The 25,892-nt window shown below is 45.9% G+C and overlaps 1 protein-coding gene across 4 annotated transcripts in view; it reads left to right on the forward strand.

The window, feature by feature from the left end:
- ZNF827 (zinc finger protein 827) overlaps positions 1-25,892 on the forward strand; it is a 524,965-nt gene that overhangs the window by 379,750 nt on the left and 119,323 nt on the right. For all 4 annotated transcript variants that reach the window (XM_063920595.1, XM_063920597.1, XM_063920598.1 and 1 more), the window contains one exon: positions 18,348-18,572. In XM_063920595.1, the coding sequence (XP_063776665.1) occupies positions 18,348-18,572 (225 nt within the window). The remainder of the gene's footprint in view (positions 1-18,347; positions 18,573-25,892) is intronic.

Consider the following 25,892-nt stretch of genomic DNA (forward strand, 5'->3'; position numbering starts at 1 on the left):
CACCCTCATCGATGGCTACCATCGATAGTCATGTAATCACTAACCATCGATGGTATAAAAAAAAAAAATATATATATTAAAAATAAAAATATATATGTGATCATCTCCCATCGATGATTTTAAGCATCAGTGCTTCATTCCCGGGCAGCTCAGTCTGTTAAGCAAACTTGGGGAAGGAGGACGACAGTCGAAGAGCCGTCATCATTATAAAGATGAGGTCTCCGGCAAGGCGAATGGGCTCTGAAAGATGACATCATCTTTTCTGAGCCCAAGAAAGCTCCAATCCGAGGCCTTTTAACAGTCCCGGGATAGTGAATCCCGGGACGGGCCCTTTCACACTACACAGCTTCCCGGGACGGTCCCGTGACCAACCCTGGACGAGACCTGGGTTGAAATCCCGGGAAATTGACCCTGTACCCTTTCACACTGACAAAAATCCCGGGATGATGCGCGTTCGCGTGCAATATCCCGGGATTTTCATGCGAGTGTAAAAGGGATATCAGTGATCGCTGGCTGCTTTGCAGAGCAGCGGTGATCACAGGCACCCCCAACCTGCCCGTGGGATACTGCACCCCTTGGGTGGGACAGCATCCAAATAGTGGGACTGTCCCGCTGGAATCGAGGCAGTTGGGAGGTATGTTTGTCCTTATATACTGTGATCTGTAAATCTAACTCTCTCTACACGTTATATCTGCCCCACCTGCAGTGCACATGGTTTTGCTCATTAGAGGAAAATGTTGTTTTGCAATCAACCTTCAATTAGGCCCTATGGGAGTTATTTATTTACATATGTTATTGTTGCCCACTCTACCAAAACCTCCAGGAGATGCACACATTTTTGGGGAGTCTCACAGACTCCTGGACAGGTAGGGCACCCTCCGCGATTCCGCCCATTCACTTGTGAAATGGACGGGACGTGGGCTTGGTGACCTGTTCTCAGTAAACTGCATTGCGGTAGCTGGGCCAAATAACACAGTGACCTGACTGTTTATGTGTTGCTAAGTGCATAATGTCTTGCTGCTGCCTTTGTTATCAGCATAGGCTAAAATCTTTTAGTTTGGTTGAATAATCTGTGCAAAGGTAATGCAGATGTTTGTATTGTAGCCTTCTGCTGAGAGAGCTGGTCTCTTCCTGGGTCAATACTTACTTGGTTTGCCAGGAATGCTTCGGGTCCTACATCATGGCTCATCCTGTCACCCTGGCTTAGTTTGCTGACTTTTTTATACCATTAAATTAACGAAAAGGCTCACTCCAGAATTTTTTGCCATTTACTCTTTGACCTAAAAGATGACCTGATGCTTTCTGTACTAATTGTTATATCCTTCCTCTGTTTGTTCCCTTAATCTATTTTTCCAGCCTCAGTCAATATCCAGCCATGTGCAGAAGTTCCTTTTCAGACATTCTTGCATCAGTTATGAGAGTATACATTAATTAAAAATAGTGTCTCTCTCTAGACTGTCTCACACATTGTGCTCTGCTATCTCACACCCATACAGGTAGAATTGGCAAGTCAGCGCATACAATAGAAGAAAACAACAGTAACAATGATTGTATTTTGTTTTTGTATGCTGTGTGAACAGTTCTATTATTTCACATGTTTCTCACTGGTTAGGGTATAATCAGGGCCGGATTAAGCCTTGGGGGTGCCCGGGGCACTTAAGAAAGGGGGCCCCGATGAAAGGTGGCAGGTGTATATTAAATTGTGCATACCTCCCTACATGTCCCATTCCAGGAGGGACAAAATGCTCTCTTCCTGGACTTACCACTTAATATATGATTGGCATCGCCTGTGTTGAACTATTTAATTGATAAGAAAGGTACTTCAACACAGGTGATTGCAATCATAAATTAAGAAGGAGGTCCAGGTAGAGAGCATTTTGTCCCTCCTGGATTGGGTCATGGTGGGAGGTATAGATTGTGTATATTAAATTGAAACCAGTGGTGTACATTAGTTGTAAACTAATAGTTTAATAATGCCTGGGTACTGTTTATAGCTCCACCTAATTGAAAGACAACTATTTTATAAAGTTTTCTTGTAGTGGAACAAAGACAATTTAACCTTTAAAATACACATAGAAAGATACAATCATTTATCTTGTCACATGCAAGATTAGCAGCAGCCTCTGTACTACTTACAAACTGGGACAGGACTCAGGAGTACTCTCTGTGTGTGTCTCTATAGATAGACCCAAATTGTTTAGTTGCATAACAGTTTACACAGGACTCAGACACCCAGGTGGGGAGGAGGAGAAGTTGGGATCCCCGTGTCACTTACAGCTCTCTACACCCTCCTATCTCTCCTCTGGTCAGAAAGCTCTGTTGGTAGCTCATGAAACATGATATTCCTGTGTCTCTGCCTGCACTGCATACTGTCCTGCTTGCATTCTGGCTGCTGGTTCTGGTGCTGAGAGGGAAAGCTAGTGATGTCAGTGTGCTCTGGCCGGAGAACCCCCAGACAGAGGGGGCCCGGGATACAGTATGCCCTGCATCCCTCCCTTAATCTGGCTATGGATATAATAGGTCGACAGTTAAAAGATTGACACCAAATGGCCGACATGCACCATGTTGACATGGTCATAGGGTCGACACGGAAATGGTCGACGCGTGGAAAGGTCGACATGAGTTTTTGTGTTTATTTTTGTGACAAATTTTAACTTCCAGCACGTGGAACCCCAATTAGTGTACCATGTCCCCTCGCATGGCTCACTTGAATACTTTAAAGAAAAAAAACTTTTGCATATTTATTTATTATGTTAAAATCTACATTTTGTACTACTTCTGGACAGCGGAATCAGGCAAGTATGAAATAAATTAAATATTAAAGTATCAGATGCACAGTTTGCGCCAAGGACTCAAACCAGGAAGCGGTGTGATAACATAAGTTATCACGCAGCTTTCAGCTCTTATCGGACCCCATCTTCTGCCAACAACAGAATCCTAAATTCAAGTGAAAATATTAATTTTCATGTTGCGAATTTAAGTGAAATATATTTATCACATCCGCATAACAAATGCACATTGTGATAAATACTAGGTAGGGTGCTGGATTTCCTTGCACTCAACTATTATGTGTTTCAAATTATTTTAACCAGTGTACAAATAAGAATAATATGTTGCAAAATGCCTAAGTGTAATAAGAAATAGTAAGGAGATGTGTCTAATGTTCTTGCTGTGTTATATTACTGTTGATGTCATGTCAATGGTGCCAGGCTGGGTGGGTACTGTATGATGGACTGTAAATGATAGGTTAGGGTGCAGGGATAGAGAGGTCAGGAGGAAGTGGGTGAGGTTAGAGCGCAGAGATAGAGGTCAGGAGGAGGTGGGTGGGGTTAGGGCGCAGAGATAGAGAAGTCAGGAGGAAGTGAGTGAGGTTAGGACGCAGAGATAAGAGAAGTCAGGAGGAGGTGGATGGCGTTAGTGCGCAGAGATAGAGAAGTCAAGATGAGGTGGATCAGGTTAGGGTGCAGAAAGGGAGATCAGGAGGAGGTGGTTCAGGTTTTAGGGTACAGAGATAGAGAGGTCAGGTATAGTGCCACTTGTACTGGGTGGGGGACGGTGTCTGAGGTAAAGTACAGTTACACAGTAATTAGGGCAGCCTCGTACAGTACAGAGGGATATAATAGTGATTAGAGCAGCATATTACAGTATACCACTGTTATGACTGCACAGTATAACACTGCTGTTCTGGGGGTTAGGGGCAGGGTAAACTGTGCTGCTGTTTTGGTGGCGGGAGGTTGGGCTCAGAGCATCCCTGATAATACCAGGGGTGCTGTAGCCAGTAGGCACAGGCTCAGTCACATCCCTCCTAGCCTGCATTACACAGAGAGACACACCATCTGGCACCATGTAACTGCAATGCATCTGCCCCAGTCTTGACTCTGACGGTCACAACGTCTTCGCTGGTAGAGCCCTGACTCTCGTATTGCATCCTCCCCAACTGAGCTCTCACCTCTGTGGTTGCGGAGACTCTGCCCGCAGCACAAGGCATACACAGCCACTGTTCTTTGGTACGCAGTGCTGCGACTATTGGGAGGGAGGTTGGTGGTGCTGTTTCTGCATGTGGGAGATGAATTGTAGGCACAGTGCCGCCAGTTTTGGTGGGAATTTCGTCGACCATTCTTGCGGTGCCTGGATGGCCAGCCAGGGTGCAGAGAGGCAGCAGCTGCAGCAGTGGTACTGGTGACTCTCCTATTTGTCATAAGAGGTTAGTTCAGCTTCCCCCTACACTAGAACGATTTGTTGGAAAAAATCAAACCTGGTTCATTTTCCCAACATATTGGACCAACTGTTTGGGCCGTTTTTCAGCGTGTGGGAGCAAACGGCTGATTATCGTTTGCTCCAAAACACTGCCAGATTATCATTCCAACGCAATTGAGTCTCTTTTCCGTGCTATCAGATGTTGGGAGGCATGACATGGTATGCACAGTATTTGCAGTGAGTATTTGGTGTCCTCTCTGCACTATAAGGGGTAAGATGGGAGTTCTATTTAAGATGGGATGTTGTCCATAGCAACCAATCAGATTCCACTTCTCATTTATCTAGCACCTTCTAGAAGATAATACCTTGAATCTGATTGGTTGCTATGGGCAACTTCCCATCTTAAATAGTACTCCCATTTTAGTAAATTTACCCCTAAGAACAGATTCAGAGTTGCAAGTAAATAAAAAAAAAAAAGAACAAATTTGCACCTTGGCAAAACTACTTTTGCCCTGCAGGTTCAGCAGATATAAATGTGCAGAGAGTTTTACAGTTATGGGCCCTACACATTTACTGATTACACTGAAAGATATGAACAACCTCATTCATGAATAAACGAGATGTCGTTCATATCTTTCAGTATGTATGCACCAATGATGAACAATGCACTCCCCCCGTCATCCCCCCCCCCCCCCCCACCGCTATATCAGCCGTTGGGGACCTCGGCGGCCAATCGCAGAGTGTGTAGGGCCCTTTAGGTGGGTCAAGTCCTTTCTGGACTGTAGATTGTGGTGCAAAAATCTAGTATAGCATTTGCAAGCAAAAGGAACCAGTATTTAGCCTGTAAGCCAGTGCTTCCCAAACTTGTTAGAATCACGGCACCCTAGAGAATCAGATTTTTTTTTCACGGCAAATTAAATGAAGTAAATTGTGTTTATATGTCATCCTTAGGGTGTGTACACACGGTGAGATCCTTGCTATGCCCGATTTTCACTTGCGATTTCCCTTGAACTCCCCGGAGCCCAGATAGCACAGATTTTGACTAACTTTTCTTGAGATATGGACTATGTGTGCTTACGATTTTGGCTTATGTGAGATTTTGACTTATGTGAGATGTCATTGACATGTGAGATGAACTAGATAGTACACCGATTTAGCAAGGATTGACTTGCCTGCACAGTCTATCTTTTCTTGCGATGCCGACCTGGCGGGACCGCGCATCGGGATTGCAAGGTGACTTTCACCTTGCGATTTGCACTAACTTTTCTTGCGATTTTGACTATATAGTCAAAATCGAAGGGAAATATCTCACCGTGTGTACACACCCTTAGAGTCAATTGTGTGATGAGGAATAAGATTTGCTTTTGTTTGTCCAAATATTTTATGATTGGCAGCCTCCAGCACTGATTTTGCCTATTACGTTGACCATAAATAATTTGAATTGGTCCTGGACCACCAATCCGAGGAACCCCTGCAAGTGCCCTAAGGCACCCCAGAGAGCCTAGGCACACAGTTTGAGAACCACTGCTGTATGCAGATAAAATAATGTATTTGCTCTCCTTCCTGGACAACATGGTTTGTCCAGATGCAGATTTTCTCCTTTCTTCTTTGCCCCCAACTCTGAATCAGCACCATAGTGATGTCTCTTTGGGTGAGATTCAGAAATGAGGGTTGTTAAGCCCTATTCCATGAGCGAAAATCATTGTGGGATTAATAACTGAATTGATCTTGGCACTTGAGCCACAGTAAAACAATGTACTTGATTGAATCGCCTTCATATACAGGGGCATATTTATCACAATCCACATCTCATATGCGCATGGGATGTGACAAATTCACCCAAATTTGCATTATTTGAAAATATGGCAAGAACGTATCAAATATTGCATACAGGGACAGAACTTGTGAGAAAGCTGTGTCCCTGCGAATCTCTCCCCAGCACTTTACAGGTTATTTTTTGCAAACTCACTGCCCCGCCACCCCAGCCCCACTCCCCTGCTAAGCTAACACTTACAGCAGGTGATTCGGTTAGCTTCTCTGTGACTCTGATCATCTGATCACTGTAAAGGGCCCCATACACTACAACAATGTATCTGAGGCTGAAGTCAGAGGCGATTTCCCTTGAACTGCCCGGCAGCTTCCCGGGCGGCAGGATTGCATACGATACATCATATGCTGTCCTTTTGCACACAGTGTATCGTATGCGATCCCAGCCATGCCTGTGGGGTCGTTGCAGCACATTCATAGGGGATCCGATGCTCACGGGAACGCGCATCGGATCGGATTGGAAACACCTCCAAAATGCCCGATTTCACCCGATAAATCGTCCCGAATTCCTGAAATCGAGCATTATCGTTCTAGTGTATGGGGCCCTTAAGATGTTGGTCGAGAGTTTTACAGCATCGCAGTTCACAGGCACAGATCAGCTGGCCGGGATCAGAGAGAATGAGACCACCGGACACCGATCCATGGATGCAGCAGCGTGCAGGTACTGTACATTTTATTTTATTCTTTTTTTCTCATACATCCTAGAGGATGCTGGGGACTCCGTAAGGACCATGGGGTATAGACGGGATCCGCAGGAGACATGGGCACACTATAAGACTTTGACTGGGTGTGAACTGGCTCCTCCCTCTATGCCCCTCCTCCAGACCTCAGTTAGACTTTGTGCCCAGGAGTGATGGGTCACACACTAGGGGAGCTCTACTGAGTTTCTCTGGAAAGACTTTATGTTAGGTTTTTTATTTTCAGGAAGACCTGCTGGCTACAGGCTCCCTGCATCGTGGGACTGAGGGGAGAGAAGTCAGACCTACTTCTTTTTAGTTAGGGGCTCTGCTTCTTAGGCTACTGGACACCATTAGCTCCAGAGGGGTCGATCACTTGGTTCGCCTAGCTGCTTGTTCCCGGAGCCACGCCGTCACCCCCTCACAGAAGCCAGAAGAAAGAAGCCGGGTGAGTATTGGAAGAAAAGAAGACTTCAGCGACGGCAGAAGACTTCAGTAACGGAGGTAACCGAAGCGGTAGCGCTGCGCTCCATGCTCCCACACACCAACGGCACTCACAGGGTGCAGGGCGCTGGGGGGGCGCCCTGGGCAGCAGGTTACTGAAAGTTTTAACGCTGGCAGAACTACTGATTCAGTGCCTGGACACCGTTTACGATACCCCTGCCGGATAACGCAGCGGTCACGCTGCGCGCCATTGCTCACAAGCGCCAACGGTTTGTACGAGGGTGCAGGGCGCTAGGGGGGAGCGCCCTGGGCAGCATGTTACTGAGGCTCAGGATCGCTGGCAAGGGGGACATACTAGGTGCCCGGGCACCGGGTACGATACCCCCGCCAGTGTAACGCAGGGCGCAGGGGGGGCGCTCTGGGCAGCAATACATATATATATATATACATATATATATACAGGGGATTACTGCTGTATATAGACCCCCCCAGATATATATATATTTATTTTAGTGGGGCTTAAGCGCGCCGGGAAGGGGTGGAGCTTAGCCCTCACAACAGAGTCAGTGCCATTTTCTTTCATGTTTCCGCCAAGGCTAGGTTTATAGTACAAAGGAGGGGGGGCACAGTGTTTTAGTGCTATATGGAGAGAAATATAGCACTAAGTTCAATAATGGGGGCATAATCATTGTTGTGGTGCATGAATCTCTGTGTTTTTCCTGTCAGATTACCCACTATAGTTTAGTCGACATGTGTGAGGGCTCTGTCACAAGCAGCTGTGGGATCCCTGTTGGTACTTGATTTGGAAGATTTAGTATCAGCAGGTTGGTGGTTGTATGCTTGTAAAAGTAAACACGGTATGGGAGACACAGTCGTATGTGGGTGCCCTGTCGGCATCAACTGTATTTACTGGGTGAAAATTAACATGCTGTAACTCCCTTATACCTGTATATATGTTTATAGGTATATGTGGGGGGAGTGTTTTGAAATTATATATGTATGCTTCCCTCAGACCCCTCGGGTTCCAAGAATGTTAATTTTGCCTGCTTACTATTCCCTGCTGTCGACGAATACTAGGTTTTCTGTCGACCATAACGTTCCTGGTAGATTCACAACTGGGGCATGTCAGTACATGATTATACACATTCAGAACACATTACTGTCACTAGGGACCTGTTGGGTCCGGACAATCCACTTATATATATGTTATATATATATATATTTATATATACATGGTTAGGATTTGTGTTATATTTTGTGTATTACATTATGTCAGTGGTTCCCAAACTTTTTTGAATCACGGCGCCCTAGAGTATCAGAATTTTTTTCACGGCACCCCTAGGCCAATAATTTCTTATTGAGAAATTTAGAAAGAAATATTAAATTAAGTAGACTGTGTTTATAGGTCATCCTTAGGGTCAGTTGTGTGGTGAGGGACAGGATTTGCTTCAGTTTGGCCACATATTTTATGACTGGCAGCCACCAGCACTAGTTTTGCCTTTTATATTGACCATAAATAATTTGAATTGGTCCTGGACCACCAACCCAGGGCACCCCTGCAAGTGTCCCGAGGCACCCCAGGGAGCCACGGCACACAGTTTGGGAACCACTGCATTATGTATATTCATGAATGCTGAAGTAATAGTATTCTTTTTCATGTGCTGGTCACTCTGTTAATTAAGGTCTAGGTTGGCAGTGACGAGTTGGTCTTCAGTCCTCTCAAGGAGTCAGAATTTTTATTTCACTTCCCGACGCGGAGAGAATACTGTGGAAGTCAACTCCTGGTCGACACGGGACCCTGTCACAAAGGATCGTATACAGGAAGCTAAGTGATATTTTATTTCTATGCTTTGAGCTTGTTTGCATTACATGCACATGAGGGAGTATTTATATTCGGAAAGGCATCTGATAGAATTAACCTAAAGTGTGTAAGGTTTGTTCCTTCTGTTGGTTCTTCTTTATAACATTGCGGCGGCTGTTGTACGTATACAGGAGGTGTGGCCGGGGAAATGCTGAGGCTGACTCCGAGAGATACTGGAGTTTTTCCCTGGGACGGTGTACCACTGTTGGGGATACCTCAGTTCAGTCAATCCCGGGGGATACTGCTGGTGATTCTAACTTCGTGTTAGTCTCCTTCACAACGGTTGGTGACGCATTCTTTTGTGGGATCTAGTCGTTTTAACCGGTTCGATACCGTTCTTTTTCCTTTTCTGTGCTGACAGTGGAAGGTGAAAAAGGTAAGAGTTCTGCAGCCTTGTTCGGTTCGCAGAAGTGGATGTCGTTGTCTGTTTCTACCACATACATCACATGTCGCGGAGTCTACCTGGCTGGAGGCCACCCTGGTGGGAACTCGTCTACTACTTTTCAGTCAGTCCGGGAATAGACTAGGACCTGTGAGTTAATTATAGAATCCTAAGGGGGACATTCTGGTGTTACAGATGCTTCCCCTCACTGATTTTTCTAATAGATCTTGCCGTTCCCCTCTGGAAGGGGAGGGGGTGCGCGACGCCATACCAGTGGTGCGTCAGGTTCAGGGCATTGTCCTGCTGTCCCTGGTTAAAAAAAAAACAAAAAAAAAAACAAAGACTAGAGGTTGAATGCGTTGTTCTCCGCATTTAGATTACCTGGGTGGATATCCAGGATTGTCTTTGCTATTTCACCTGTGTGATGGCAGTAGGATGGTATTCTTTCAATAGTAAGAGCCGTTGTTAGTCTGTACTGGGACACTCTCCTGATTAAGGCGAGGTCAAGACTCAAGTGGTGCAAATCGTTGTTTTCTCTCTGACTGTTCTTCAACACAGGGGAAGACTGTTACTCCTAACGTCGCAGACGTCGAAGGTGGGTATCAGGGTAGATACGAAACGGTTGAAGTTCTCTGTGTTCCTGTGGAAAGAGGTCTTAGGATCCGGAGTCAGATCAGATTTGCAGTGACAATCCATCAATATGTTCCGTCGTTGAAGAAGATGGGTGCGGCCTAAGAGGCCTTTTTCGGTGAGCAGGTCAAATGCCAGAGTGAGTTTCACGGGGTCACTTAGAAATGTGGTCCGGGTCTCACCTGCACATGCACCGGAATATATTCCTAATGGCCAGGATATCGCTCCTGTGGTGTCTGCTCAGTTCTCACCTCCTAAAGGGACGTAGGTTCGGAATCCAGGATGAGATCCTGGTGTCCATGCATGCAGATCTCCGAGACTGGGGAGCAGTCCTTGCGAGGGAAGTATTTCCAGAGGAAAAGGTCAAGCTGGAAAGCTTGTCTGCAATAAGCTTTCTTGAATTAAGAGCTATTTTCAATGAGCATATGCTTAGTGATCTGCAGTGTTGTAAGTAAGCCGCTAGGGCGGAACAAGGAGAAAAGCGGCAATGGCAGAAGCCGAAAAAAGACTGGTAAACGCTAGGTCGGCGGTCTTCGTTCCGGTTGTGAACGATGGAGAAATAGTTTCCTCTGCAGACGCGGTCTTCATCCGGAAAAGATGCAGTCGTCATAGAGAAGTTTTCCCTGAAGTGACAAGTCGTTGAGGAGTGCCTCAATTGAACAGGTTGGCATCTCGCCTCGACGAGAGACCTCGGGGATATTGTTCCAGGTCAGGGGACACTCAAGCTATAGCTGTGAACGTCCTCGGGACACCTTGGGTGTTTTCAGTCGGGCTATGTATCCCCTCCGTTTTTACTCTTTGGAAGGTGATAAACGTAAGAAGAACAAAGGTTCAGGTGATCCTCATTGTTCCGGTCTAACCAAGGAGGGCTCGGTATCCAGTTCTTCAAGATTTACTCATAGAAGATCCATGGCCTCCTCGTCTACGTGAGGAACTGTTACAGCAAGATCCGGGCGTGTATCGAGAGTTACCGCAGTTGCGTTTGGCGGTTTAATGCCATATCATAGCCAAAAAGCAGTAACGGCAAAGCCTTACCACCGTGTTTGGAGACAATATGTGTCTTGGTGGGATTCTAAGAAGGCTACTACGGTAGACTTTCGGCTGGGTCGTTCTTCTCCATTCTTTGCAAGCAGGTGTGGGTGCAGGCCTAAAGTTTGGCTCCATTTAAGTGCGGTTTTTGACCTTATAAATTTTCTTTCAAGAAAGAATTGGCAGCCTTTCCGGAAGTTCGGACCTTCGTGAAAGGAGTACTGCACATCCAACCTCCATTTGTGCCCCCGTTGGCACCATGGGACCTTGACGTGGTGTTGCGTTTTCTTGTGTCACACTGTTTGGAACCTTTGTGTTAAAATTTCTCTTTGGAAAGTGGTCATGATATTGGCTTTGGCATCCGCAATGCGGGTGTTCGAAGTAGCGGCCTTGTCTCACAAGAGCCCGTTTGATCTTCCATGTGAATAGAGAGGATTTGAGAACTCGGATAATAGTTCTGCCAGATGTGTTTTCTGGGTTTCGCAGAAATCAGTCTATTTTGATGCCGTTGGTTACTTAGGCATTAGCTGAGTCAAAGTCTCTCGATGTAGTCAGGGCTTTGAATATTTATGTCGCCAATTTGGCTCAGATTGGGAAAACAGAGGCTCTGTTTGTCTGGTGTGTTTCCAGCATGATTGGGGTGCCTGCGTCTATGCAGTCTGTTACACGCTGGATCTGTGATACGATTCGGCGTGCTCGTTCTACGGCTGGATTGTCGTTACCGAAGTCGGTGGAGACCCATTTTATTAGGAAGATGGGTTCTTCTTGGGCGGATGCCTGAGGAGTCTCGGCGGTTCAACTTTGCCGAGCAGTTGCTTGGTCGGGTTCAAACACTTTTGTTATGCTCTACAAGTTTGATACCCTGGCTGATGGGGCCCTTTTGTTTGCTCAATCGGTGCTGCAGAGTTGTCCGCACTCTCCCGCCCGTTCTGGAGCTTTGGTATAAACCCCATGGTCCTTACGGAGTCCCCAGCATCCTCTAGGACGTATGAGAAAATAGGATTTTAATACCTACCGGTAAATCCTTTTCTCTTAGTCCGTAGAGGATGCTGGGCGCCCGTCCCAGTGCGTACTGTGTCTGCAGTTATTGGTTATGGTTACACTCTGGTGGTGTTTCTTTCTGTCAGCCTGTTGCTGACGTTGTTCATGCCATGGCATGCAGTGTTTTCTTATTGGTTGTGTTGACACACAGGTTGTGTTACATATTCTCTCAGCATGTGGCTGTGTATTTTCTCTGATGTCCTAGTGGATGCTGGGGACTCCGTAAGGACCATGGGGAATAGACGGGCTCCGCAGGAGACTGGGCACTCTATAAGAAAGATTTGGTACTATCTGGTGTGCACTGGCTCCTCCCTCTATGCCCCTCCTCCAGACCTCAGTTAGATTTCTGTGCCCGGCCCGAGCTGGTTGCACACTAGGAGCTCTCCTGAGCTTCTAGGAAGAAAGTTTAAATTAGGTTTTTTATTTTACAGTGAGACCTGCTGGCAACAGGCTCACTGCATCGAGGGACTAAGGGGAGAAGAAGCGAACCTACCTGCTTGCAGCTAGCTTGGGCTTCTTAGGCTACTGGACACCATTAGCTCCAGAGGGATCGACCGCAGGAGTCGTCCTTGGTGTTCGTTCCCGGAGCCGCGCCGCCGTCCCCCTTACAGAGCCAGAAGCATGAAGATGGTCCGGAAAATCGGCAGGAGAAGACTTCAGTCTTCACCAAGGTAGCGCACAGCACTGCAGCTGTGCGCCATTGCTCCTCATACACACTTCACACTCCGGTCATACCGTTGGCAGGTATTCTATTGAATGCCACGTTTTGCGGTATGTTCGTGGTGTGAGCTGGTATGACACTCACCGTGTTTAAATAATAAATTCTTTCCTCGAAATGTCCGTCTCTCCTGGGCACAGTTCTATAACTGAGGTCTAGGGGAGGGGCATAGAGGGAGGAGCCAGTTCACACCCAGTCAAAGTCTTTTTAGTGTGCCCAAGCTCCTGTGGATCCCATCTATACCCCATGGTCCTTACGGAGTCCCCAGCATCCTCTACGGACTAAGAGAAAAGGATTTACCGGTAGGTATTAAAATCCTATTTATTTCAACTTCCTTTCCTTTAGTGATCATCCTGTGGTCTCTTTAGATACATATGACTGATCACAGGTGCAGGCAGTGTCGGACTGGGGCATCAAGGGCCCACCGGGGTAATGTGGTGGTAGGGCCCCATACCTAGAGGCTTGGCAAACCATTAGTACATGGTCTGAGCCCCTTGATAAATATATATATATAGTATATACTGTATATAGTATATATTGCTAGTGCCTGCATGATAATGTACCAGATTAATAACAGCAACGCACTGCAGACAATACACCATAGTCCTGTGCAGTAAAATGTATAATTCAAGAGCAGTCTAGAACCCGATCCCCGGAAAAAAATGTGAATTAAGGGCTTGGATGAGAATTTTTGAATTCTCCTCCTATTGCCCATTAGTACATTCATGTCATACTAAAATAATGTGAAAATGGTGTAAAAACACCTGTTTTTACGTTATTTAATACCATTGATACATATGGGCAGTGCCGAATTAAGGCAGGTGGGGGCCCAGGGCAATGGAGGTTGTGGGGGCCCCCACTACTTAGATTGCTGGCAAAGCCCAGCCCCCTCTCGGCTGCACACCTGCACGGGACACCCGCCCACTAAACCCCTCCCCTCGCAGCTGCCCACCCGCAAGAGACACTAACCCCAACACCCCCCCCCCCCCCCCCAGGGACACCCGCTGCAGGCCGCCCACCCACAAGAAACACCGTCCAACACCACCCTTCGGCTGCCAGTAAGGGACATCCCCGCATATAGACGCACACATGGACATAGCGGGTAGGCCAGTCTGCGTCACTCACGGAGCTCCTTCTCCTCTGATGTAACAGGGACTTCACTGGAGCAGCAGCAGGGACAGCGCGCCGGATTGAACAGTCACTGTCTCGCGGGATTCCCCTTCATTATCCCGCGAGACTGACTGTGATTGGAGAAGCTGAGCCGCCAGAGGGAGACTCCTCCACTTGACAATGGACAGTGTGGGGGCCCCAGGACGGCCGCCCCTGTCGTCCCTGCCTTAATCCGGCCATGCATATGACCGATACTCACAAAACCATACATCTCCTGCTCACTGAATGCCATATTGCAGAGAAAGTTCATCCCACTTAGCATAAATAAAGGACTTGCAGTGTATGCTACTATGATTGTTAAGGTTTATTTCTAACATTTTGATTAAAAAAAAAATATATATATATATATATATATATATATATATATATATATAGATGAAAGTAGATGCATTGCTATGACATTTCCTTTTATCTTTGAATAGGTTGTACAGCACAATACTTTCCTTTTTATCAAGGTCATTTCCGTTAGCAAAGGCTGAATTGTCCACATGATATAAGTCAGGATATATTACACATTTTCCCTTTCAAAGAAATGCATGCAACCTCTTGAATGGAGGTTTAATTAGAGCTGTCAACTGTTAGTAAATTTACTAATCGTCAACAGACGTTTGGTTCTATCCTTAAGTGAAAAAGTCCTTTTAATATCATAAAATTAGTGCACCAGAAAAAATATTAGATTGCTGTGAGATTAATTCAGAAGCTAGTTGCTCATTATTACAATTGCCACAAGCAAGAGCCTGATAATTGCTCAGATAACAAGAAATAGCTATCCGTAAGCTGCAGTGAGTAGGAAGGCGATAGAGATTTTTGGAGGATGTTGGAGTTATTGTAACAGTATAGATTGCTAAAGTAAGCGAGATGTCACACATATAGAAATGAGGCTGCAGCTACAGTAGGATCATATCAGAATCAGAATCATCTTTATTGCCAAGTATATCCGTACATAATACACAAGAAAATTGTTTCCGATAACCACAGCTCTCAGACAGAAAAGAGAAAATGAAGAAAAGAAAACAACAACGTGACATAAACATAGAGAAGGGAACATAATGGATGCTTGAATACATGGTTCGAGTGTGAAAATTAATAGACTAAGCAAGTGTAGAGTTGACCAAGATAGTTGCTTGGGGAAAGAAACTGTTCCTGTTGTCTAGCAATTCTCACGAGCGGCAGGCTGTACCGTCTTCCTGATGACAGCCTCCGGAACAGGTCATGAGCGGGGTGGGAGTGGTCATCGATGATCCTATGCAGTTTGCTGTGTGTTTTTCTGCATGGCATAGGCATGAATCCTAATTAGAAATTAAAAAAGTTCCTCTAATAACATATTTGTTTCATGTGTTGGCATTTATTGCATGATATAGACAGTAAATGCATTCAATAACTTTCTGTGCACTTCAGAAATCACATCAAAACTCATACTGTAGACCAGCAGTTTCCAAACTTCTGCAGTAGTGCTGCATATGTGAGGTGCGTGCGTGAGTGTGAGTGTGTGTGAGCAACCCCCGTGTAAGTGTAACCCCCTTCTCTTTTACCTCGCTAAATCTCGCTTCCAATTGAATTCCCCCCAAGGTCAATTAAGTTGGGTTCACACTAGGCAATAAATCGTCCATTAAAGCTCGAACAGCTGATATATCGCGAGCCTGTCGGCAGGTGTGTATACCCGATATGTCTGTGAATGACGTTCACAGACATATCGCAGACATATGTGCAGCAAAGGCCATGGCCAATAGATCTAAAGCTATATCTGCGCATTTGGATGTTTGTATGGACGGCCCACTGACTTCCCGTACACTTGCAGCAAGGATTGACGTCAATGCTGGACATGCAATTTCAAAAGCCCTCCCAGCTGGGTGTCCTGATCGAAACTTCAAGCAGCCAATCGGTTAGTGTGTTAACATACCTGAATCAGCCTCTCTGCCAGCGCAACGGTGGTTCTGCCATCAAATCGTGATGGTGTGTATCCAGACTTAGTTTCCAATACAACCACCATGTATTGATTTGTTGCATGTCTTTAGTCAGAATGCTTGGGATTTGGGGTGTTCCATATAAGTCTTTTCTTTTACAGTTTTCAGAATTTAACCTTAAATCTAATAAAACTGATTTCAAAATTGTGACATTGCTTTTGAAAACAAATATATACCTCTTGGTCTGATAAAAGCTGCACATTCTAATTTCATTATGTTGTTTGGCCACTATTCCAACCTAAACCTACTGTTACAGTTATAATAATTAAAGTGCTGATCGAACATGCTGAATTTGATTAAATACTGACAATGGTCCAAACATGATTATAAGCCATGGGCTCAAATAGTTCATGGAGACTTTTATTACGATTTAGTGTTTCCACCCTTTGGCTCTGTTGTAAATTGAATATACACACTGTGTGACATATTACTTTGGACGAAGCCCAAGAAGATCATATTAGCCTTTATATTTTGCCATATCTACAGTGTCCAAGTCACAATGACTTTTCATTTGAGCAGCAACAGCACAGCATTTTTCCTGGATTGTCGATGCTGTACAATGCTATTCTTGCTTAGGATGTGCTTACTGTCTGCTGGATTCACTTGGAGGGCTGATATATGTACTAAATTATCATTATCACATTAGCATACTTTCTAAATATCCTAGCACTGTTATATGTATACAGGTTGAGTATCCCATATCCAAAATGCTTGGGACCAGAGGTATTTTGGATATGGGATTTTTTCGTATTTTGGAATAATTGCATACCATAATGAGATATCATGGTGATGGGACCTAAATCTAAGCACAGAATGCATTTATGTTACATATACACCTTATACACACAGCCTGAAGGTAATTTTAGCCAATATTTTTAATAATTTTGTATACATTCACACAATTCATTTATGTTTCATATACACCTTATACACAGAGCCTGAAGGTCATTTAATACAATATTTTTAATAACTTTCTGTATTAAACAACGTTGGTGTACATTGAGCCATCAGTAAATAAAGGTTTCACTATCTCACTCTCACTCAAAAAATTCCGTATTTCTGAATATTTGGATATGGGATACTCAACCTGTATATACATAAGCCACTTGGCTTTATAGCGCTACCCTAGTTACAGCCCGCTACTTCTAAATGTGTCTGAATTCATTACGCAGAAAAGAAACCTTGCACTAGACGTAGTGCCTGTCCCAGAGATGATGCCACAATGTGGGCACAAGATAAAAGTGATATTCGTCCTTATGCAGAGTGGCACACATCTGTGCGGCCGTATCGTCTACTCATCCGCTTGCAGAAGTAGTTGTTATCACTAGCAGTGCACATGTGACCCAGCTCTATACTTGGTGAAAGTTACCCATATGAAATCAGACATATCTCTGCACAGACGCCAGTTCCTTCTACCTACACCCACGACACACCCTCTTGTACAATCTCAGGACACTTAGCCTATGTGTGAGCACCCCACTCCCGCCTAGTTACACCCATTCAGCCACAGGTGGTGATACGCCTCAGCAGAACGGACTTGTGTGCAGTTCTGAATCAGCCTCTTTGTTCTTTTAACCAGTGTTACAGTTATACTTCCTTACTTTTAGACAGGTCTCTCTAGGAGATCCAGCTGGGGGGATAGAGGTTGGAGATGCTGAGTGATTGTTGCAGAATATTGCACCACTGTGGCCATGCACCACACTGTAGAATGCCACAAGATTGCACCATGGAGCCCCACTGCCCTGGAGAAGTGGGTGGTATATGTGAGGCTGCTGTACTCTCTCTGGAGTCTGGGGGTCTCCCAGATATTCCAGGAGAGTGGACAAGTATCCTGTGATTTGCTTATAGTGACAAGTTGCGGAGTACTGTTATTAAAGGAAAGCTCCTCCCACAAACATGATCTATCCATTCCTAGATAGACATTCCTCTCCTGTGCCTCACACTCTGCTACATGTGGTGACTTCATATGCCTGGGCCAGATAGCTCTCGGCAACCAGGTGTACCATAGAAAGACAGAGACGTGCCTAAGGAGGGATTTCAGCAAAGACGGCCCATGGTTGGACAGCTGCCACAATAACCCAATCAGGTTCTTCCTTCGCTCGGATGGTGACGACCCTTCCATTACCAATGTTCATACTCTACTGTAAACTCTCTATTACCCTCTAGTTTTTCTTATGCACTTGAAAGATTCCACTGTGTGGAAGATGCAAGGTAGTATGCATAGAATCCATTTACATTTTGGGGCAGGCCAGTGTGTGTTATAGCCATTTGTGGAGACATCCTGTAATATCGTATCCGCTAAATGTTTTCTTTTATGTATGACACATAAAAGTGGTTTAGTTCTAGTAGTATTGTACCATGCATCATGTTTTCTCTGTCTGATCTGCTGTATTTTGTCTGTTCACAGCTGCAAATCAGAAGGAGCCTCTGACTCTTACAGTTAAAGTGAAAGAGGAACCTATAGATGGAGAGCTTAACAACTCCATGTCCCCACAGTCTGGTTACACCTTCAGCCATGAATGCAACACACACCTCTCAAGCACGCCAGATAAAGCCAAGGAAACACAGCCAAACTTGCTGACGCAGGATATCTCCATCAAGGCAGCATCTGAGCTTCTCATGAAACTGTCTGGTAATTCCTTTATGTACAGTTAACAGCAGTCTACATAATGCTTTGCCTGAATTAGGGTTGATGCTTGTAGTAACTTTGCCGTATCTGTATCATTTATGCTGTTAGTAGAACTTTACTTGTCACATTTTTTCAAACTAAAATGAAACAAAATAAATCTGGATTATACAAATTTACTTTACAGAAATCTAAACGTAATAGAGCATGCCTAAAAATCTGGGATACAATAGGAAATAGACCATGGTGAATTATTATTATTAGTAATATAAGGGTTGGGTACGGGATACTGGCAGTGAGAATGCCAGCTGTCAGTATACCAACACCGGCATATCCCAACTGCTGAAATCCCGTCAGGTGCAAGCAACTAAACTAACCCTAACCCTCCCTTCCCACAGTCTTACCTTACCCTAATTTCCCACAGCTTAACCCTAACCCTCCACTCCCACAGCTTAACCCTAACCCACCCTTCCCACAGCCTTACCTAACCCTCCCTTCCCACAGCTTAACCCTAACCCTCCCTTCCCACAGCCTAACCTTCCCTGACACCCAGCATCGACACCCAGACCCCTAACCCATCCTTCCCGCAGCCTAACCCTCCCTTTCTGCAGGCTAACCCTCCCTTCCCACAGCCTAACCTCCCTCCCTGCAGCCTAACCCTAACCCTCCCTTCCCAAAGCCTAACCCTCCCTTCTTGCAGCCTAACACTAACCTTTCAAACAACCCTGCAGCCTAATCCTAACCCTCCCTCCCTGTGCCTAACCCTAACCCTTTTTCCCCACAGCCTAGCCCTAATCCCCCTCCCCTCCGCAGCCTAACCCTAATCCTCCCCCCCACCCCTCCGCAGCCTAACCCTGACCCTCCCTTCCTGCAGTCTGACTGTAACCCTCCCCCACAACTCTTTCACCCTCTCCGCAGTCTAACCCTAACCCTTCCCCTAGTGACTCACCCTCCCCGGCATTCTAACGTTCAGGATTCCAGCATCGGCATTCAGACAGGTGCCGACATTCCAGCACCGGACTTCTGACCACCCGGCATCCCGTCTGTCAGGATGCCAACTGCAGTACATCCCTTATAATAATAATAATAATAATAATAATATTATTAATATTATAACTACTACTACTACTACTACATCTACTATTACATACATGGGTATAATTCTCCATTTTTGAAACTTTGTTATACAGTTAATGATTTTTTACTTCATCAGGGATAGGAGCATTGTACATTTTTCAATTATAAATGTTGTGGCAACATGGAACAAATGATATGATACACAAATATGTAAAGAACAAGAAAATAACATTGCACTGGAAAATACTAAATCAAGAAGCCAGACCCTACAAAAAAAAAAGTTCTATGCTCCAAGTGTCAGGTTCTGCAACGAGGAACTGAGTGTACAGATAGAGGGAGTGTGCCCAGGGGGAATTTATGTGCAATTAGAAAATAGTGGGAATTAGATAGGAAGGGAGATTGAGTTGGGGGTTACTACACCAATGGCAGTGTGCAGCTCACAGGGAGCCTGAACACAAAGTATTACGGTAAGGTAACAATGGGTACTAAATTGAGTGAAAAGTATCAATATGTAGAGACTAGTAAAGGGACCCAGTACATGCTGGATCACCTCCGTATCTGTCTGCCCATTGCTCCGCCCCCGTCGCCCAGTCCACGCCCCTACCACGGTTACTGTGTTCACTGAGGCACATTCCTCTTCTCCTGATAGGTCTCTCATACCTCCCTAGCAGTGGAGACTGGGAAGGCCTTAGCAAATTATGATGATTTAGTTTTTTTTGTGGAGAAAAAGTCTCTACAGTGGAGTCTTCTGAAGAACATGTGCTGGTAGTTATAGCCAAAGATATCCAGAAGATGGAAGTGGTGGAAAATCAAACAAGTGAACTGATTCCACACTACTGTTTTCCACCAAGGTTACAAATGTACACTGCAATGGAATGATTTCTTAAAAATAATATTAATCTTTTCATAAAAAACACAAACACCATTAGAAAGTTTATACACAATCCTGTGTAATTGAAAATTACAGCCTGTAGTGAGCTTCAGAATGAGTGCAGTGTGTGATTGGTCCTCCCATTACTACCCCACCCTCAAAATGTACTGCAGACAGAGGTGTAGCATGAAGCCATGGGGCCCCGAGCATGTGCATACTAAGCCCCCCATTGTGTGCATGTGAGATCAAATTAAAAGGGAACAAAAATACATTTTAGAGGCAGTTTCAAACTATAGCATGCAGGGTAGACATTCCAACCCACTAAAGTAATTCACAGCTTTGTGTGTACTACATAAAAATACACCTCTGAAGAAATTGATCCTCCCTGGGCAGACAATGTCTTTAGTCAGTTTCCATTATTCATGTAGAGATCACATGGTCTGGAAGATGCCTGTTTGTGTAGGAATATAACCAATGTCATCATCATACGACAGTGGTTCAAACACACTCATGCTCCCTGTGTCACCTCCTGCCCCATGTCGCCTATAGCCTCCTGGCCTGCCTTTCCCGCCTCCTGCCCCGTTACTCCAGATTCCTACCCCCAGTGTCTAACCAGCCTCCTGCCCCCTATATATTTCCATCCACCTGGCCCCTGTCACTCCAGCCCCGTCTTTCTCAGCCTCCCCCTCACCCTATGCCTCTCAGCTTCCCTTACGCTTAGTCTCTCTCCCAGCTTCCCCCTCGCCCTGTGTCTCTCAGCCACCCCATGTCTCTCTTAGCCTCTCCCAGCCTCCCCCTCACCCTGTGTCTCTCAGCTGCCCCTGTGTCTCTCAGCCTCCTCATCTCCCTGTCTCTCTCTCTCAGCCTCCCCCTCTCCCTCTCTCTCTCAGCCTTCCCCATGTGTCTCCATGGCTGCCTACCCCCTGCGTGTCTCCATGGCTGCCTACCCCCTGCGTGTCTCCATGGCTGCCTCACCCCGGTGCCTCTCCATGGCCATCCCACCCCATGCCTCTCCAGCAGCCACACTTACCTCTCCTGCCCTGGTCCTCGGATCTTTACATTGCTGAGCTCCTCGTCACTGCAGCGGTGACCCCTCGTGTTCTTCAGTCACATCGCGCGGACATCATAGCATCACACACTGTGCAAAAAAAAAAAAAGTTTTTTGTGTTGGGGGTGTTGAGGGGCATCTATTCCTCTACCTCTCGCAGCGCAGCCATGTACATGCGTTGCAGAGCTTTGTGATTTGCGTAGGGTGTAGCTACTGGTGGCAGTAAGGTAGTCACACAGAGCAGCGATGGTGATACTGCGGCTGCTGTATCCTTGCCAGAACAGGTGTCTGAAGCATGAGCTCCACCAGCGCTGCCCTCGCTACGCCAGTGCCACCCTTGCAGTCTGCAGGGTAAGAGGAATCTCTTGTTAGTCATACTACATCAACCCTGGTGAAAGCCGGGACAGCCACCAGGTACACAGGGGGGGGCTTGGGGAGTTCATTTACACTATTGTCTGCAGCTGCTGGGTGGGGGATCCTGCAGTGCTGATCGATCATCAATGATCGGCAACACTGGGAGAGGATGCAGGGAGGCAGAGGGACCTTCCTGTCCAGGGGCGTAGCTAGAACTTTGTATGCCCCACAGCAGGGCCGGTGCTAGGGTGTTCGGCGCCCCCCTGCAAACTATAAATTTGCGCCCTCTCATACATCACGAAAGGTCATTGCGCACCTTCGACGTGTGTCAGGAAAAGGGGTGTAGTCTTGCAAGGAAGTGGCGTGATCACACAATAGTACCCCCATTTGAATTTCCGCACACCGTAGCACAATCTTATTTACATTACACCGAACGTAGTAGTGCTGCTCATTCACATAATGCCTCCCAATAGCAGCGTCATTATACATAATGCCCGCTAGTAGTAGCGTCCTTATCCGTAATGCCCGCCAATAGTAGTGTCCTTATCTGTAATGCCCGCCACTAGTAGCATCCTTATACGTAATGCCCGCCACTAGTAGCGTCCTTATACGTAATGCCCCCCAGTAGTAGCGTCTTTATAAGTAATGCCCCCCAGTAGTAGCGTCCTTATACGTAATGCCCACCAGTAGTAGCGTCCTTATACATAATGCCCCCCAGTATTAGCGTCCTTATAAGTGATGCCCCCCAGTAGTAGCGTCCTTATAAGTAATGCCCCCCAGTAGTAGCATCTATAATGCGCGCACACATACACACCTCACACACACACATACCCCCACTGATTAAAAATAATCAGTCAGTGATGAATTTTACATTTCAACCTATCCAAAAAGAAATAATTTGGATGGATTTTCTTATTACAGTCATTTTAATAAGATTAATATAAGCTATTTTTACATGCACTATAAACATATGTCTTTTTCATTGGTGGGCTATATCTCTGAAAAGCCACATGATTTTAAAAGTGTAGTCTTCTGACATGGAGACAAATGCATGCCTTGTATATAGTAGTGAAATAAAACATGTTTTTGAATGTCTAATTAAGAAAGCAATGTTTAGACTAAAGAAGAAAAATACACACACCACACACACACACACACACCCCGACACACACACCATACACTTCCCACACACACACACACCATACACACACACCACACACACACTCCGACACACTCCCCACACACATTTTTCTCTTACCAAGTCTGACAGGCCACCACTGTTGACGCTCCCCCAGTACAGCTGCCTGGTCCCGTGTAGCTCCGCCCCCTGCACACTGTGTAGCTCCGCCCCCTTTCAGGGACCCGCAACCCGCACTGCACACAGCCCCAGCCGCTTCACACAGGGAGGAGGAGGCTACAAGCTGCCGGCGCTGCTGCCTGTCATTCGGTGACAGGTACAGAAGCCGGCAGCAGCAGGGGACATGCGGCAGGCGCAGCAGCGGGGATGCAAGGCAGGTAGAGCGCCTCTCCTGCCTGGCGCCTACCTGCTTTGCATCCCTTCGCTGAGCGGGTAGCGCCGGGCCTGCCCCACAGCAACAATTTGAAGGGCACCCCGACCCAATGCTTCTAGAGAGATACTTCTCTTCAGCAGTTGTTAATTGTATGCCCTATAGTAGTGCGCTAGTTGATTTTCTGAACCATAGTAGAGCCTTATTTAATGTTATGCCCCATAGTTGTGCCCAAGTTTCTTTTATGAATCGCAGTAGTGCTTAAGTTCACCCTATGTCACATTTCAGAACTATCAGTACCCATTATGCCGCACAGTACCCCCAATTCACATTATGATATATAGTGCCCCCCGTTCATATTGTGTCTCATTACAGTGCCCCGGTTCATATTATATAATATTACAATGCCCTCCAGTTCATTTTATACCACACTACAATAAGCAGGTCCAGGGGCATACCTAGATATATTGTAGGCCCCAAGGAAAAAGTTTGAAAGAACCCCTATGTACCATCCAGTGGCGAAAAATGTAATGTATATAACACATGTATGTGTCTTTGACAGGGAAGGTTGGCCCTCTCAGCTCTGGGCCCCATAGCAACTGCACTCCCTGCACCTAAGGTAGCTATGCCCTTGTTCCGGTCCCTCTGACATCAGCAGCAGAGGGAAGTTTCCCTTCCCTGCCGCTGCAAATACTTTCTATCTGACTGGTTACATCCTGTGTGACCAGGTCAGATATAGCATTTGCAGGTATTGTCGCATCTGATGCGACCATGCCAGGCAAGTGGTTAAAAAAAAATCGCCTGTCAGTAAAGCACAACATTGGTTTAGTTTGATTTTCATTGATTTAAAATAGTTATAAATCAATTAAAATCAACCTTTAGTAAATATACCCCTTAGTCTTAATTAATGAGACTTTGATTACACTTTTCCCCCACAGTTGTACAGTGAGTCTACGGCACAAAATCTATTGCAAATTTCTGATTAACTGCCAGACTTTACTAACAAATATCCTGCTCACGCTGTGGCTGTGGACCCATTCCGATATACAGGAGAAAGAACTGAAACATGATCTTGCACATAAACCTATTGTTGCAGTCGGTCAGATCACTGTGGAAGCATTGCACATAAATAAATCCTATGACATGGAGATGACATCAGGGATCCCTTTCCCACCTTTGACAGGGTTCTTTTTACATATCTTTCTGCTTTACTTTGCTCATTTCAGAGCCCCAGGTCAATTAGAATACTGTATTTGTGATAACTCTGTGGATTGTGGCCAGTGGGGCATGAAGGACCCACAGGGGAAATGCAGCGGTAAGGGCCCATTCTTAGAGGCTTTGCTAACCATTAGTGCATGGTCTGGGCCCCTTGATAAATAATATATATAGATAAATAATATAAATAATATATATAGTAAATACTGCTGGTGCATGCATGATAATGTACCAGATTAATAACAGCAATGCACTGTAGAAAATACACCATAGTCCTGTGCAGTATAATGTAATGTAACATATTCATAATGTATAATTGAGAGGGTGGGGCCTACCGGTGGTTTCCCCTGTACCCCTATGGACCAGTCCGAGCCTGATTGTGGCTAGTGGAGTCTGTGTACAGGTCAGGGACATGTACTGCATAAGACTGACATTGGGGGTAATTTAGACATGATCGCTAGGCTGCGTTTTCGCACAGCGGGCGAACAGGTCTAAACTGCGCATGCGCGTCGCACAGGTACAAAGCGGATCGCCGCTCAGCGATGGGTTTATGCGAAGAATCCATTCGCACAGGCGATCGCAAGGAGATTGACAGGAAAAGGGCGTTTGTGGGTGTCAACTGACGGTTTTCTGGGAGTGTTTGGAAAAATGAGGGCGTGTCCAAGCGTTTGCAGGGCGGGTGTCTGACGTCAAATCCGGCCCCGAACAGGCTGAAGTGATCGCAGCGGCTGAGAAAGTCCTGGGCTGAGCAGAGACTGCACAAAATCAGTTTGTATAGTACTGCTACACATGCGTTCGCACTGCTAAAATACACTCCCCCTGTAGGCGGTGACTATCTGAACGCAGCAGTGCAAAAATCGCCTGCTAGGGATCAGGGGGATAATTCAGACTTGATCGTAGATGTGCTACAGATGGGTCCTCCATTATCTTGGCTGACTGAGGCATTAGTCGCGATCAGGCATACGCAGCATGCCTGGGCGCAAAGAGGCGCGCCTAGTCGAAGGGAGGCGCACAGAGCGTTTGGCGTTACCTTTGAGTTTGCGTCTGAATAAACTATTTTCTCATACGTCCTAGAGGATGCTGGGGTCACCATAAGAACCATGGGGTATAGACGGGATCCGCAGGAGACATGGGCACTTTAAGACTTTCAAAGGGTGTGAACTGGCTCCTCCCTCTATGCCCCTCCTCCAGACTCCAGTTTAGTATTGTGCCCAGGCAGACTGGATGCACTCTTAGGAGCTCTACTGAGTTTC

The sequence above is a fragment of the Pseudophryne corroboree genome, chromosome 1 (assembly GCF_028390025.1).
Source record: "Pseudophryne corroboree isolate aPseCor3 chromosome 1, aPseCor3.hap2, whole genome shotgun sequence".
In the NCBI taxonomy this organism is placed as follows: domain Eukaryota; kingdom Metazoa; phylum Chordata; class Amphibia; order Anura; family Myobatrachidae; genus Pseudophryne; species Pseudophryne corroboree.